This window comes from Stegostoma tigrinum, chromosome 25, assembly GCF_030684315.1.
Source record: "Stegostoma tigrinum isolate sSteTig4 chromosome 25, sSteTig4.hap1, whole genome shotgun sequence".
NCBI classification, from domain to species: domain Eukaryota; kingdom Metazoa; phylum Chordata; class Chondrichthyes; order Orectolobiformes; family Stegostomatidae; genus Stegostoma; species Stegostoma tigrinum.
The window spans coordinates 6,196,641-6,213,765 of record NC_081378.1 but is presented as its reverse complement, the minus strand read 5'-3'; the positions used below and the strand labels follow the sequence as shown (position 1 = coordinate 6,213,765).

At 43.7% G+C, this 17,125-nt stretch overlaps 1 protein-coding gene across 3 annotated transcripts in view; it reads left to right on the top strand.

Annotated features, from left to right (window-relative positions):
• prkcq (protein kinase C, theta) overlaps positions 1-14,021 on the top strand; it is a 158,603-nt gene extending 144,582 nt beyond the window's left edge. For 2 of the 3 annotated variants that reach the window (XM_048554527.2, XM_059654463.1), the window contains 2 exons: positions 1,096-1,224; positions 9,744-10,543. In XM_048554527.2, coding sequence (XP_048410484.1) covers positions 1,096-1,224; positions 9,744-9,896 — 282 coding nt within the window. In that variant the 3' untranslated portion in view covers positions 9,897-10,543. Of the gene's footprint in view, positions 1-1,095; positions 1,225-9,743; positions 10,544-10,841 lie in introns of those variants that run through there. The other variant, XM_048554528.2, reaches the window with a different exon arrangement.
• The last annotated feature ends 3,104 nt before the right edge of the window (positions 14,022-17,125 follow it).

Below are 17,125 nucleotides of genomic sequence, written 5' to 3'. Positions count from 1 at the left end.
AGTGGAAGTAAGGCCATTCGGCCCATCAAGTCCACTCCGCCATTTAAATCATGGCTGATGGGCATTTCAACTCCACTTCCCTACAATCTCCCCGTAACCCTTGATTCCTTCTGAGATCAAGAATTTGTCGATCTCTGCCTTGAAGGCATCCAACGTCCCGGCCTCCACTGCACTCCGTGGCAATGAATTCCACAAGCCCACCACTCTCTGGCTGAAGAAATGTCATCTCATTTCAGTTTTAAATTTACCCCCTCTAATTTTAAGGCTGTGCCCACGGGTCCTAGTCTCCCCGCCTAACGGAAACAACTTCCTAGCATCCACCCCTTCTAAACCATACATTATCTTGTAAGTTTCTATTAGATCTCCCCTCAACCTTCTAAACTCTAATGAGTACAATCCCAGGATCCTTAGCCGTTCAACATACGTTAAACCTACTATTCCAGGGATCATCCGTGTGAATCTTTGCTGGACATGCTCCAGGGCTAGTATGTCCTTCCTGAGGTGTGGGGCCCAAAATTGGACACAGTATTCTAAATGGGGCTTACTAAAGCTTTATAAAGTCTCAGAAGCATATCACTGCTTTTATATTCCAACCCTCTTGACATTACCATTATGCCACCGCCTCCCTCAGGGTACAGTGCTTGAATCCAGCACACATAGGATGTCATAGGAAAAAATTAGCCATGGCCCATGCTCCCAATCAGCTTCTGCAGCTGGAATATGAATATCGGATACTTATAGAGCTCAGCAGTGATGCTGCATATGGTGAAATAGTTGCCTGTCACTCACTCTCTTGTTTCCCAAATGATGCATGATCACTTGAGTTGCACAGTGAATGCTGATAGCAATGAAGCTTATGGTCATTGACCATGTGAAGGGGATCAAGGGAACAATGAATAAACAATTTTTAAAAATATCAGTGGTTAAATTCTTAAAAAGGTAAATCAAGCTGCAGGCACTAACAGTTTAACATTTGCCAATTTATGTTTTTACTCTCTGAACAAATGTTTCAAAGTAAATTCAAAGTGACTGTACAAACGTGTGTTACTGTTGTATGAGACATTGACGAAGTAACTCCCCTGTTGCCTGTATTAGTTCTTTGTTAGGGAGCCAGAGAGGAGACTTGGAATTAAAGGAAACATTCGGCAACATGCCTTTTTCCGAGATATTAACTGGCAGGCGTTGGAAAACAGGGAAGTGGAGCCGCCTTTCAAACCCACTGTGGTAAGATAATGAAAACCAAAAAAAAACTGCGGATGCTGTAAGTCAGAAACAAAAACACAAATTGCTGGAAGGGATCTGCAGGTCTGGCAGCACCTGTAAGGAGAAACCAGAATTAATGTTCCCAGGAAGGGTCGCTCGACCTGAAACGTTAACTCTGATTTCTCTCTACAGATGCTGCCAGACCTGCTGCGCTTTTCCAGTGATTTTCTGTTTTAGTTGTTGGTGGTAAGATAATGATTTCATTTGAGTTTGTTCTTTTCCATCTTGACCATCCAGTTTTTACCTGCTTGTGTTTTGTTGTTCAGTCATTTTGCTAGTAATGTGTGTCTTGTTATGTTAGTAAATATCACAATGAGGTTAAGTTGAAAACAGTAGTTAGAATGATATTAAACTTTCAGACAACAAAATGTTATCCAGAAGCGTAAGTACTTATGAGCTTTCCTGGCTGAATGTCAGATGGTTTTGTTCGATAGCATTCTCCTCAAGCTACAGAGTATTGCAGAATGCAGCACATCAGCTGCACACAGCAACAAAATGTGGCTACAAAAGGGAAAGGGTGGACACCAGTTTCTGCCTTATTTCATCAGTTGTGTAAGTCGGATTATTGACCACAATGTCTCACTTGCAAAGGGGGCTCTGATTGAAGCAGGCAGCTAAAATTTCCCTACAACTTCTAGAAATCCAGTCAAGCTGAACCATCAAAGGATTGTAATAAAAGACCAAAAGAACTGCGGATGCTGTAAATCAGGAACAAAAACTGGAGACATTGGAAGAGCTCAGCAGGTCTTGCAGCATCTGTGCAGAAAAAAAATCAAAGTTGACGTTTTGGGTCCAATGACCCTAATTCGGAACTGTTCTGAGGAAGGGTCACCAGATCCGAAACGTCAACTTTGATTTTTTTTTTCCTTTATAGATGCTGCAAGACCTGCTGAGCTTTTCCAGCGATTTCTGTTTTTGCATCAAAGGATGGAGAAGGGGAAGCAGAGGAAGAGGGTTGAGTGAAAACACCACTGGCCATGGCAATGCCAGATCACCTCACAGCATGTGCTACGCATACCAAAAACCAGCAGCATAGCAAAGGCCATTCTGCCCCTTAGCAGTACTCCTGGCCATGTCATGCCTAAATTGCTGGCTTCCTCACTCCAAGCTACAGATTTCAGAGGCTGGCCACAAGCCTTGGAGCATAATGGCTATTTGTAACCGTTACTGAGTTTCTGCTCAGATTGAGTCACAGCAGCTGAGGGACACAATGGCCTTTGCTATGTTCCTGGTCTTTAGCACGTGTAGCACATGCTATGAGGTGACCTGGCATTGCCAAAGCAGCTGTTTCCATGTCAAAGACCCAGATTGCGCTGGTTATTTGCACTGCTTAATAGATGGTCAATACTATTAGTGATCGATAACGTTGTAAACACAATCCTCTCCTCACCCCAGACCCAAGGTGAATCTCTGTAAATCCCTGGAAAAATCACAGTCCAATGCAAACAGGGAAATTCTTGACCAAAACTAATACCATGTTTCCAATGTGGTTACCTGCTGTCAGTGAGATAATTAAAACTGCAGCAATCCAACATTCAAACACACATAGCAGTAACACAGGGACGTATCTTGGCTTCAAAATCTCTCCTCCCCAAACCTATCCCATCTTCTGACTCACCCATCTGCTCCACCCTTCCCACTGACCAACTACAAAAGCCCCCCTACCTGCACCTATCTATCTCCATCCCACCCACTCTCTTCCCAGCGCTGGCCCCCATTTATTTCTGGGCTCCCCTCCCCCTTCCCCTCCCCAGTCCTGACGAAAGGTTTCGACCCGAAACATTGACTTTTTTATATCTCGGATGCTGTCTGACCTGCTGTGCTATTCCAGCTCCGCATTTATTGACTGATAACAAGGTCATGTGGAGATCTGAGAAAATCAAAGGCCACTTACTGAGGGTATTTTTAAAAACCCTTCAGAGCACTTCCTCAGCTGGAGCTGCCTATGAATGGTGCGTACATGAATCTCTTGAAAATAGAAAACATTTTAACAATTTGGGTTAAAATAATTGCATCCTATTTCCTTGAAGCAATCATTTTGCTTCTCTAATCGCAAGTTGACATTATCTGGACTCTCCCTCCCCAACATTTGCAAACATTCCTGATATCTTCAAATTGCCTGAAGTCCTAGTCAGAATGTTCCATAGCGCCAGCTCATAAAGAAACTTGACAACTAAAATCCAGGCAAGTACCTCTTACAACTGTGACCAGACCTTCTGTTGCAGAAAGCATCAAAGGCAATCTTGGTCTGTTTGTTGCAATGTTGTGTTTAATTTATGCTTACTTGTACTATGTTATCTTTCTCTTTGGTTTCATTTTTATGACCAAGGATAAGTCTCAGTGAAACCTGAAAAGCTTCTGCAATTGGAGGTTTCTAAAAATGCTGTGCCTAATGTGGCACCTGTGGAAACCCAAGATATTTATCTGAATTTCAAGTTTCCTTGTGAGTTGGGTCTATGGAGCTTTCTGTCTAGGTGTGCCAGAGACTTGGAGAGACTGAGTTTTCACAAACTTGAGTGGAGAATCCAAATTTCACTTTTAGATACATGAATAGGTAGCTTACTGATCAAGAACAATGCCAACTTGTGATGACTGAAACAAAGGACACAGGTTGCAATAATTTTTATCATAATTGTAAAAGTGTTCACTATTTTCCAGGAATGACAAGTGTCAAGCCCTATTTACGTCACACATGTACCAGGCAATGACCATCTTCAACAAGAGAGAATCTAACCTTGACATTCAATGGCATCACAATGATTGAATCCCTTACCATCAACATCCTGGGGTTACCATTGACCAGAAATTGAATTAGACTAGTCATATAAATAAATATTTTGGCTACAAGAGCAGGTTCAAGGCTAGGAATCCTTCAGTGAATAACTCTCCTTCTGACTCCCTGAAGCCTGCCCACCATCTACAAGGCGGAAGTCAGGAGGGTGACTGAATTCACCCCACTTGCCTGGAAAGGTGCAGCTCCAACAACATTCAATAAATTCAACGCAATCCATGAAAAAGCATTATGTCCACCAATTCCACTCCTCCCAGCACTGATGCTCGGCAGTAGCAGTGTGTACCAGCTACAGGATGCACTGCAGAAAATCACTGATGTTCATTAGGTCTGGAGTAACATGTTAACCAGAACAGCAGAGGTAATAAAGTGTGAAGCTGGATGAACACAGCAGGCCAAGCAGCATCTCAGGAACACAAAAGCTGACATTTCGGGCCTAGACCCTTCATCAGAGAGGGGGTTGGGGTGAGGGTTCTGGAATAAATAGGGAGAGAGGGGGAGGCGGACCGAAGATGGAGAGAAAAGAAGATAGGTGGAGAGGAGAGTATAGGTGGGGAGGTAGGGAGGGGATAGGTCAGTCCAGGGAAGAAGGACAGGTCAAGGAGGTGGGATGAGATTAGTAGGTAGGAAATGGAGTCGCGGCTTGGGGTGGGAGGAAGGGATGGGTGAGAGAAAGAACAGGTTAGGGAGGCAGAGACAGGCATTTTTTTCCCCTAAAGGATATTAGTTTACAAATGGGTTTACATAACAATCAATGATAGTTTCATAGAGATAGTAGGAACTGCCGATGCTGGAGAATCTGAGATTACACGGTGTGAAGCTGGATGAACCAGGCAGGCCAAGCAGCATCAGAGGAGCAGGAAAGCTGACATTTTGGGTCGGGGCCCTTCTTGTGGTCACCATGGCTGAAACTTGCTTTCAAGTCCAGATCTTCCTAGATTAGCCCAGACATGATAATGTAACCATTGGGAATTTATCTGTTGGATAGATGCAGTAAGCTGTAGAATCCCCGATAACGAAGTGTGGAGCTGGATGAACACAGCAGGCCAAACAGCATCTCAGGAGCACAAAAGCTGATGTTTCAGGCCTAGACCCTTCATCAGAGAGGGGGATGGGGAGAGGGTTCTGAAATAAATAGGGAGAGAGGGGGAGGCGGACCAAACATGGATAGAGGAGAAGATAGGTGGAGAGGAGAGGATAGGTGGGGAGGTAGGGAGGGGATAGGACAGTCTGGGGAGGACAGAAAGGTAAAGGAGGCGGGATGAGGTTAGTAGGTTGTAAATGGAGGTGTAGCTTGAGGTGGGAGGAGGGGATAGGTGAGAGGAAGAACCGGTTAGGGATGCGGGACGAGCTGGGTTGGTTTAGTAATGCAGTGGGGGAGGGGGAGATTTTAAAGCTTGTGAAGTCCACATTGATACCATCGGGCTGCAGGGTTCCCAAGCAGAATATGAGTTGCTGTTCCTGCTACCTTCGGGTGGCATCATTGTGGCACTGCAGGAGGCCCAGATGGACATGTCGTCTGAGGAATGGGAGGGTGAGTTAAAATGGTTCGCGACTGGGAGGTGCAGTTGTTTATTGCGAACCGAGCGGAGGTGTTCTGCAAAGCGGTCCCCAAGCCTCTGCTTGGTTTCCCCAATGTAGAGGAAGCCGCATCGGGCACAATGGATACAGTATACTACATCGGCAGATGTGCAGGTGAACATCTGCTTAATATGGAAAGTCATCTTGGGACCTGGGATTAGGGTGAGGGAGGAGGTGTGGGGGCAAGTGTAGCACTTGCTGCGGTTGCAGGGGAAGGTGCCGGGTGTGGTGGGGTTGGAGGGGAGTGTGGAGCGGACAAGGGAGTCACGGAAAGAGTGGTCTCTCCGGAAGGCAGACAAGGGTGGGGATGGAAAAATGTCTTGGGTGGAGGGGTCAGATTGCAGATGGCGGAATTGTCGGAGGATGATGCGTTATATCCAGAGGTTGGTGAGGTGGTATGTGAGGACAAGGGGGATTCTCTTAGGGTGGTTATTGCGGGTACGGGGTGTGAGGGATGTGTTGCGGGAAATGCGGGCACACGGTCAAGGGTGTTCTCGACCACTGCAGGGGGGGAAGTTGCGGTCCTTGAAGAACGCGGCCATCTGGGATGTGCGGGAGTGGAATGCCTCATCCTGGGAGCAGATTGGGAATAGGGGATGGAATTTTTGCAGGGGGGTGGGTGGGAGGAGGTGTATTCTAGGTAGCTGTGGGAGTCGGTGGGCTTGAAATGGACATCAGTTTCTAGCTGGTGGCCTGAGGTGGACTGAATTCCCAGTCAGAAATAAGCAAATGCAATATAACATTCAATACAGTATTAAAAATTTATTCCAAATGAGATTGAATGACTGATACAGTGTTACACTGCTGTTGCTTTGCTACCACTTACATGATTTTTTGAGTTGGATTTTATTCTGGCCAAGACTATGGTCTGGGGAGTTTTCTCATTTACATCTTCCAAACATTCCTGGTCAGATATGACACAGGATCAAGTTCCAGCTTTGTCTCATGAAAGGTAGAAAGAATGAATGAGAGAGCGTGTGTAAAAGGGAATGATACACAGTCCAGATCACGAGAGGGTCCTACAGTAATATCCCTCGGTTATGTTAGAATTTAATACTCCCTCCCAACACCCTGCACACGCAAAAAATAAGCTACTCATGGGGCTTATCAGGGTGATCTGAAACTTATAACTGTAGCTGCCCCTTGTTTAACGCTTGTAATATCAAACAAAATGGTGCGCAAAACGAAAATGTATTAATCAAAAATCACTTCCCCAGAAAAAAAACATGCAGTAAAGACGGGTTCCATTCATGATATGGACATTTCTTGCATTAAAATCCAATTGGATACAAAATTGGCTCAACAGTAAGATCCTGAGGGTGGTGGTAGAGGGTTGTTTTTTGGGCTGGAGGCCTGTGACCAGTGGTGAGCCACATACTGATACTGAGTCCCCTGATTTTTGTCATTTATATAAATGATTTGGGTGTGAACATAGGAGGTATGGTTAGTAACTTTGCAGATGACACCAAAATTGGCACTGTAGTGGACCGTAGTGAAGATGGTTACCTCAGAGTACAGAGATAATTGGAACTGCAGATGCTGGAGAGTCTGAGATAACAAAGTGTGGAGCTGGATGAACACAGCAGGCCAAGCAGCATCTTAGGAGCACAAAAGCTGACGTTTCAGGCCTAGACCCTTCATCAGAAAACCTCGGAGTACAACTGGACATTGATCAGATGGGCTGATGGGACGAGGAGTGGCAGCCGGAGATTAGTTTAGATAAATGTGAGGAGCTGCATTTTGGAAAGGCAAATCCTTATAAGTATATGAGAACCTATATACTGAATGGTAAGGGCCAGGGGAGTGTTATTGATCAAAAGACCTTCGAGAGACTTGAAAGTGGAGTTCCGGGTAGAGAGGATAGTGAAGAAGCTGTTTGGTCCCCTTGCCTTTATTGGACAGTGCATTGAGTATAGGAGTTAGGAGGTCATGTTGCACATGCAGGACATTGGTTAGCCCACTTTTGATATATTGCATCCAGTTCTGGTCTCCCTGCTATAGGAAAGATGTTATGAAACTTCAAAAAGTTCAGAAAAGATTTACAAGAATGTTGACATGTTGGAGGGCTTGAGCTGTATAGAGAAACTGAATAGGCTGGGGCTATTTTTCCTGGAATGTCAGAAGCTGAGGGGTGACCGTATAGAAGGGGTCACTGTCTCTTATTCTCCAGTAATCCCCTCCCTTCTACATCCTCTCACCACATTTTCACCACCCCCCCCCACCCCACCCAACCACCACCAAACTTATTTCTTGCTCATTGTAAGGGCTCAGGAATGGGGTGGTAGGAGAGGCTGTAGCGTGGGTGAGTACACAGGAAACAGCCAGGGGTTCGGGAATGAGAAGCCATAAAGAGGATGGGAAAGGTGGTAAGCAATGTGACAGGAAATGTTTCAAAGGGGATAGACTAAGCTACATAGTTACAACACACTGTAACAGCGCTAAAACAGAACTGAAGTCTAGGCAGGCAGCAATGCTCGGTCAACAGCCTGGCTGATGCTGGAGATCTGAGCTAAAGATGGAGCGTGCTGGAGAAACTCAGCAGATCTGGCAAGTGTGGAAAAAATGGAGCTTAAAACCTCAAGTCCAGTTACATCCAAGTAGAGCAGTACTGGACTTGAGCCATTACCTCTGTTTCTCTCCCCCATAGATACTGCCAGATGGGCTGAGTTTCTGCAGCACCATCTGTTTTATTACTTAATTTACAAACCGTACTAAAACATAAATGGGGTGGGGTTGGGGGGCGGGCGGTGAATATCTACATTCAATTTCTACAATGTATTTTGACCCAATTGTAAGGCAAAGTACAACAACAGCTTTCTTTAATTGTCATGGTCCACACAATAATGTCGCATTTTGTGATTCACCAAATGACAAGCCTCTTTTCTGCTGCGTTACCACAATTACAAGCCACATCTTGGCACTCAGATTCAATGTGACATTGGCTGTTCTTTTCAGGATCAATAGTGGAGTGACAGTGGGGCAAATTATTGTCGTGGTATCTATTTATCACATCCCCAACATATTGGTACCTTGTAGAGCAGTTAATGATACATCTCTTAGTAAAATGCTTCATTGTAAATGTCTTTATCCCATTAAATTCTCTGGTGCTCATCATTTTGTCAGGCAATTTAATTGTTGGAAACATGTTCGTCCCAGATACCAACCATAGGCAAACTCTCCTGTTTGGATCATTCTTTCAGCACATCAGTACAAACAGAGATGGAATATGGGTGGGACAGTTCCATCTTCACTGCTCTACACTGAGGTAGTAGATGGCAGACTGCTCAGGAAGCAATGCAAATGGACAACATTACCAATCCAGGAGGGAGCTGGGTAATCATTTGCATAAGGTGCTTTTAAGCAACCCAAAGATGGGGTAGTTATGGAATCATACAGCTTGAAAACAGATCCTTTTGCCGAACCAGCCCATGCTAACCATAATCCCAAACTAAACTAATTCCACCTGTCTGCACTTGGCCCATATCTCTCTAAGCCTATGCTTTTCATGTACTTATCTAAGTGTACTTTAAAAGTTCTAACTGTACCTGCATCCACCACTTCCTCGGGACGTTCATTCCACACTTGGGAAAACCACCTGAAAACTCCCCTCCAAGCTTCTCACCATCTTGATTTGGGAATGTTTCACCATTCATTCACTGTCACTGGGTCACAATCCTAGAATTCCCTACCCACCTCCAAACATTGTGGGTCAAGTCAATGCACATGGACTGCAGTGATTCAAGAAGGCAGCTCACCACCACCTTCTCAAGGGCAACTAGAGATGGGCAAGAAATGCTGGCCCAGTCGGCGATGCCCATGTCACACGAGTGAATTCTATACAAGGTTGCATGGTTTGGATCAGGATCTGAATTCACGGGACCTTGTGTTCGTCCTAGCCTGCGACCCCGACCCAAGCTCAGTGGGACCCCAGAAGTCCTTTGGGGCCTGATGTGCCCACCATTATCCCTGACCTCAGTGTTGAAGACTGGCATTGTTCTGTTTAAAAGTCTGTACATTCTTATGTTTGTCCATTACGATGCCTTATGTTGATTAATGAGCACTAACAGAGCTCCTAGATTCTCAAATATTTTAATTTTCTATCTAACAGAAATCATCAAGTGACTGCAGCAACTTTGACAAAGAATTCCTGAACGAGAAGCCCAGACTGTCGTGTGCAGACAGGACCCTCATCAACAGCATGGACCAGAACATGTTCAACAACTTTTCATTCACAAACCCAAAAATGGAGAGAATACTTTGACGAAGATCAGGTGACAACTGTAGAGTATCTTACCTTGGTAACACTGAAGAGTTAGCACTTCACATTCACCCTTAACAACAGCATGGTGATTGTTACATTCTCTGTTGAACGTGAGGCATGAAAATAGCTATCATGTAAGTTAAACATATTGGAATGTCCAGAATATCCATGTTGAAAATCATTTTATGGTAACATCCAAAGCATCAGAGAAGAGATGCTAATTTTGTTTGGACGAGAAGGACAAGGTATTTATGTCTAAACATGATGGCTATAATCTTTCAATGCAAAGACTGAAGCATGAGACCAACACTGCATGTAGAAACATTTAGATTTTGATTAAGTGTTTTAATAAGTGTTCATTTCCATGCGAATCACGATGGAGCAAAAAGTGCAAATAACAGTTGATTCTAGGAAAGTATTTTGTTTCTCAGTTATGTGCATGTCTGGGCATTTCATTCTCAAGTAGTGTCTGGGCTCGCAGTGAACTAGTGCTGGGCTGCTTGAAAGATAATTTACAAACTCATTCCTGTCCAAATCACTGACCCAAAGACGAAAACATGTACATCCCCGTATGAACCAGGGCATTATACAATAATGGCCATTTTGTACAGTGGCGCTGCCTAATATACACCAAGACAGTCACGGGGTGGGGGCGATTGGCGGCAGGGTGGTGGGGGGGGGGGTTTGAATTTGGTCTTCCCCAACCAAATGGGTAAATCACACTGTTCCTTTTTTGATGAGGTGAATGTTCAGCTTTTTGCATCAAACCTGATAAGCAACCTCCACTTGGGGTCTAAGTTACAACGCTAAGCGACAAAAATGGAAGAAAAGCGCTCAACATGTTGACCATCGAGCACCTTCTTGGTAAATGGAAGATGGAGATTTCACATGCTGTTGAAATTCAGCTCCGTTTGTTTCCTCATTCTGTGTCGGCTTTTCTTCCAGCTTTGAAGCCATCGAGTCAGCCCTGCTGTAGCCTGCCACCTTGGTGTTCCATTAACTCCATCTAGTTACCAGCACAAGAATATTAGTAGTGTGCAGCTGGAGGAAAATATAAACATTTGTCATCAGCTCATATTCACGTGCAGTTCACATTGGATGAAACCAACATGCTTCCATGGACTTTGGGAAAATGAGTTGAAATGTGTCAGGAATGACAATGATGTGATATTGGCAGCAAATCTAGCCCAGCCACATTCATCATGCATTGAGAATGGAGAAAGTAACTGGGACTGGAAATCAGCAACACAGGAAAATTTCCACGTATTGGACAGTGTGTCATTTTGAAGGCAGGGTCGAAGTGTATGTAGAAGTTCTTCTATCAGGAATTTAGGCAGGATATCCCAATAAAAAAAGGTCTTGGTCTGTTCTTGGGTCTATGCCAAAATCATTGACTTAATATACCTTGAAATAGTTACTTAGGATGTGACCTTGCCTATAACCTGCAACTTTTCTATCTTGTAACGTTTTCCACGTTACTTACTCATTGCTACTCTGGATATTCTACCTGACTTCTTGCCAAAGCTCCAATACAATACAATGCAAACAGCCTTTGTTCTTAGTCCACCCTTGCAAGGTTGAAGTCAGGATTGAACACACTCTAACCCAGGATCTCATAATAGGACTAGTCAGGGTTGATACAGGAGGGATGTTCCTAATGATGGGAGAGTCCAGAACCAGGGACCATGGTTTAAGGACAAGGGGGTAAACTTTTTAGAACTGAGATGAGAAGAAATTTCATGTCCTAGAGCATGGTGAGCCTATGGAGTTCACTACCACAAAAAATGGTTGAGTCCAAAACATTGTGTTTTCAAGAAGGAGATGGATATAGCTCTTGTACCTAAAAGGGATCAAGGGATATGTGGGAGGGAGGACTAGGATATTAAGCACGACGGCCAACCATGGTCATAATAAATGGTGGGGTCAAATGGCCGACTCCTGCTCCTATCGTCTATGTTTCTGTGCAATTGAAATCTCTACTTCCCTTGCATTTAAAGAAATATATAACTTAAAGTAATTACCTAACTAGTCTCATCTCTTCTTCTAATATTTTAAACATTACGGCAATCCTGCACTTTTTGGCTTTCAAGATGAATTGAGTCGTATTTTTAAGTGGCATTACTTCTTTACAACTGGTACAGACTGCTATTTGCTACCTGATTGGAGACAGCACTGTTACCTTTGTCAGTCACTGAATTCCCTGTACATTTTTCTTACTGTGAAGTTTTCCTTTCCTTGTTATTCTCCAACTGCTTACGTTAAACCTGTAATCTTCACAATTACTCTCTGTGCTCTCAAATACTTTGTTCTCTCCATTGCATTTGAAGCCCAATGCATTCAGGAGTTCTACCATTTTGTGATGCAGATTGAGATGGAAGGCTGCTTCTTCACACGTGGGCATTGTGCTGTGATCACTTACCTTGGTTCTGTGGCTGTCAGGTGTCAACTGGGAAGTATAGAAGTCAAGGCAGGAATACAAAGAAGGGTACCAACCCAAAACGTCAACTTTCCTGTCCCTCTGATGCTGCCTGGCCTGCTGTGTTCTTCCAGGTCCACACTGCATTAACAAAGAAAGAATGTTGACTGTAGCTACAATAGAACAGTAAGAGCCCAATGAGCCAATGGACAAAACTGCATTCTACGTCAATTTTCTACCATTATTAAGAGAGGACATTGTTGTGATCTGAAATACACTACTGCAAAGAGCAGTGGGAGAAGATTCAGGGAAGTGGATAAAAGAAAAGCATTGGATGATGACAAGGAAAGATTGGGGGGATCCAGGCAACTGAATGACTCAAAACACCAACCCCGGTTGTCCAAGCTGTCTGACAGCTTTCTGTTCTGCATAATTCATAGATAACCCTCCCACCCTTGAATCAACTCACTTGCTGATATACTGTTGGACTGAACATCAGGGTGTAATATTTGAAAACTTAAGGTGTGGAAGGCGCTGGATCCAGAAAATATAAAGAAAATACATAAAAACCTAATGTTTATGTTTAACTGACTCAGGTACTTTAGTCATTGACTATGCATCGTTATATTTGCACGGGTTACAAATTTAACAAGCTGCAAACCCCACCCTAGGGATGCAATCTCATTGATTTTTGTTTAATTTTGGACAGTAACATAATACTTACAGAATGCCAGTTTTCTTTATTTCTGTTTACACAAATATTGAGGTGCAATCCATAATATTTTCTACCTAAAAGATCACCTGTGAATGAAGTCAAGGTAAAATTGACTCAGTTTGATGGGAGCAGCAGCCAGTTATGGAACATTTTAAACAATACATTGATGAAAAGGAGATTGTTGAGCTAAATGTTCCTGCGTTGTCTCATCCGGTCAGTGAATGGGAGATAAAAGAGCTCTGGGGGTTACGCATTAGTAATTTTTAAAAAATATATGGCATGTCCACTTGAAATGAGCAGAAGTTAATGTCCCTGCTTTATTTGCCTTTGTCAAAGTACATGTGATGTGTACTGAGGTATTGTGTAATTTCTGAGATACTGTACAAGTGGAAGATAATGTACAAATTAACTTGCCACAAATTAGATTTTTGGTAAGGACATAAACAGGACATTTTTGATGGGTTTATGCAACTTTGATGTCCAATGCTGGAGGCACTTAAAATGAAATGTTTGTGCCAATATTGCCTTCACAGACAAAGTTAAAAATTAAAATATGCTGAAACCTACCTACTTAGTGATTATTAACAGCCCAGGATCTGGGGTAACAGGACTAGATTGCTTCTGTTCATTGCCATCTGTGACATCCCAATTCAGACAGGTTCCAGCAATTTCAACTCATTTTGTAGTTGGCTTAAAAAGTAATAAAGATAGTACAAATAATTCAAAGCTACCTATAATGTGGCTTATTCTTGGCATTAAATGATATATCTAGCCTGCTCTGTTCTTAACCTGGGAATTATTGTTGATGATTCTAGATACCAATAGTGGAAAGATGTTTCCAGTCTCCAGCACTGATGATCTCTTGCATGCCCATGGCCTGTGTTTACAATTCACCCCAGTAATAAAATAAATGAATAGATGTTGATGTTTGATAGTAATGTGAAACTAGTGAAATATTAATGTAAAGTTACCTCATTGATTTACTTGTATAAAATAAAACCATGTTGTATAATGATTTGAACGTCTACCTGTGTAATTTCTGATCTGTGCTCTTGTTGGTACATTACATGTTTTTTTACATTCCATACAAATCAACCTCCCCTTCAAAAGTAACATTCACAAGCAATGTTTGCAAAGTTTCTGGATATCTCTCGGATTGCAATTGTTAGTATTGACTCCAGCCACCCTGTAGCAGATAAATGGGAGTATTATTTCCGAGTTTTCCTCCAAGTCACTCACCATCCAGACTTGGAAATCAATTGCTGTTCCTTCATTGTTGCTGGATTAAAATACTGCAGTCCCATCCCTAATGGCATTGCAGGTCACCCTACAGCACATGGACTGCAGCGGTTCAAGAAGGCAGCTCACCACCACCTACTCAAGGGCAATGAGGGACAGACGATAAATACTGGCCCAGCCAGCAACTCCCAGTTAATTGAATAAGATTGAATCTGCTTCATCTCAGACATCATATTCCAGATTCTAACCACATACTGTGGGAAAGAATTTCTCCTCATTTTCACCATTGATCAATTACCAATTACCTTAAAACTTTGCTGTCTCAGTCTCAGCTCTTCCACAATTGGGAACAACTTCCCCCAATTTGTTCTTTCCAGACCTCACACGATTTTGAATATCTCTGCAAAATCTCCATTCAACATTCTCTTTTTCAAGGAAGGCCATCCCAACTTTTCCAATTTCCCTCTGTAGCTGTGTTTAGACGTTGGAACACTGGTCAAACCTTTCCCTGTTCCGTCTTTCAAACTGCCAGCCACCTCCCTGACTGAGAGACAGTAAGAACTACCGATGCTGGAGTCGGAGATAACACAATTAACTGCATTTCTGAAGAAGGGTCCCAACCCGAAACATCAACTTTGCTGCTCCTCTGATGCTGCCTGGCCTGCTGCATTCCTCCAGCTCCACACTGTGTTATCTCACTGACTGAGACCTTGTCACTCAGCAGCGACCAATTGGCACAGGGAAGTTTTGCTTTATTAATTTTAACTGAGAATAGTAGAATCCCTACAGCGTGGAAACACATCACTCAGCCCAACAAGTCCACATTGACCCTCCAAAGAGCATCCTACCCAGATCCGTTGCCCTCTCCCCTGTATTTCCCTTGGCTATCTCACCTCACCTGCACATCCCTGGATGCTATGGGCAATTTGTCATGGCCAATCCACTAAGCTGCACATCTTTGGACTGTTGCGGGAAACCAGAGCACCTGGAAGAAACCCACGCAGACACTGGGAGGATGAGGATGGAATCGAACCTGGGTCCCTGGCAAATGTGAGGCAGTAGTGCTAACCACTGAGCTACCGTGCTGCATCAAAATATTTCAAGAACTTATAAAGCCCCTTTCATGGCCGCAGTATGTCTGAGAATGCCTCACAGCAACTGGACATTTTCCTTTTGAAGTTAAAGCAATGCATGTGACAATCAATGTTTGTTCGACAAGGTCCCAGAAACGACTTTGGGATAATGATCAGGTCATCTCTCCTAGTGAGGTTAATCAAGGGATAAACATTAACCAGGACATCATGGAAAATTCCTCATTTCCAATTTGTGTAGTTGGATTGTCTTTTGTTTTAATATCAGTTCGACTGGAGAGGGCAGGAGGGATCTTTCAGGCTAATGCTTCATTTGAAAGAGAACACCTCAGACTCAAAATGTGCAGCACTGGTCCAGGTCTGGCACAGTGACTATTGGTCCACAGTCAATTCTCAAAACTCTACATGGGGACCTGTGCAGCTGGACCTTCCAACTCAGGTAAAAGTGTCACCAACTAATGCCAAAGCAAACACCTGTGTTCTATAATTATGACGATCCAATGGAAGATCTGGAGTAAAAGGTACAATCTCTAAGGTGTCATTAGAAAGAGAGAACTGGTGGCGGTTTAACCTGAGGCTCACCACGCCTCAGGCAAGGAGAAATGTTGAGAAGGAGGGGCTTTCAGGGTAACTTCAGCTGGCACAGGATTTGAACCCACCCACACTATTGGCATTACAAATCATCTGCCAACCAACTATGCTTACAGTGGCATACTCAGTGTTAAAAGCTGGCTTGAGCAATGCTCAGTGCAAATTCCAATATGCTGCATTCAGTAGCATCCTTTTTATGTCTTCTTTATCTGCCCATGGGATGTGGGCATTACTGGTTGGACCAGCATTTATTGCCTGTACCTAGCTGTCATTTGGAAGAAAGCAGAGAGCTGCCTCTTGAGTTCCACAATTTTGGCCCAGTGAAAATGAAGGAAGGACAGCATACTTCCAAGTTGGGATGGTGAGTGGCTCGCAGGGGAACTTGCAGGGAGTAGTGTTCTCATGTATCTACTGCCCTTGTCCTTCTATAGGGTAGTTTTCAGGGATTTGAAAGGCACTGCTAAGGAGTCTTGGAGAATTTCTGCAGTGCATCCTGTAGATAGTACACACTGCTGTGGGTCAGCATTGGTGGTGGAGGGAGTGGATGCTTGTGGATGTGGTGCCAATCAAGCGGCTGCTTTATCCTGGATGGTGTCAAGCTTCTTGTGTGTTGTTGGGACAGCACTCATCCAGGCAAGTGGGGAGTGTTCCATCACACTCCTGACTTGTGGCTTGAAGCAGGTCCTGCAACTTTTCCAGAGATTGGAATCCTGTATTAGCCACATTTATCCAGCTGGTCTCTTCCCCCTGTAACCTCCATCAATTTGATTATATAGAAGATGATGCTAAAAGAGAGGTGTGGCATGCAATCATGTCTGATCTTACTTGGTGGCACAGTGGCTCAGTGGTTAGCCAGGCTGCCTGTCAGCAGCAGGGACCCAGGTTCAATTCCAGGCTCTGTCTGTGTGGAGTTTACATGTGCTCTGCATGAGTGCACCAGTTTCCTCCCACTGTTCAAATAAATGCAACTTAAGTGGATTAACTGTGCTAAATTGCCTGATGTGCAGTTTAGGTGAATTAGCCATGGGAAATACAGGATTATAGTGATTGAGTAGAGCAGTGAGCCTGCATAGGATGCTCTTTGGAAGGCTGGTATGGACTGAATGGCCTGTTTCCAAACTGTAGGGATTCTATGACTATCAACATGAATTAAGGACTGACTGTTGGGGGACAAGTG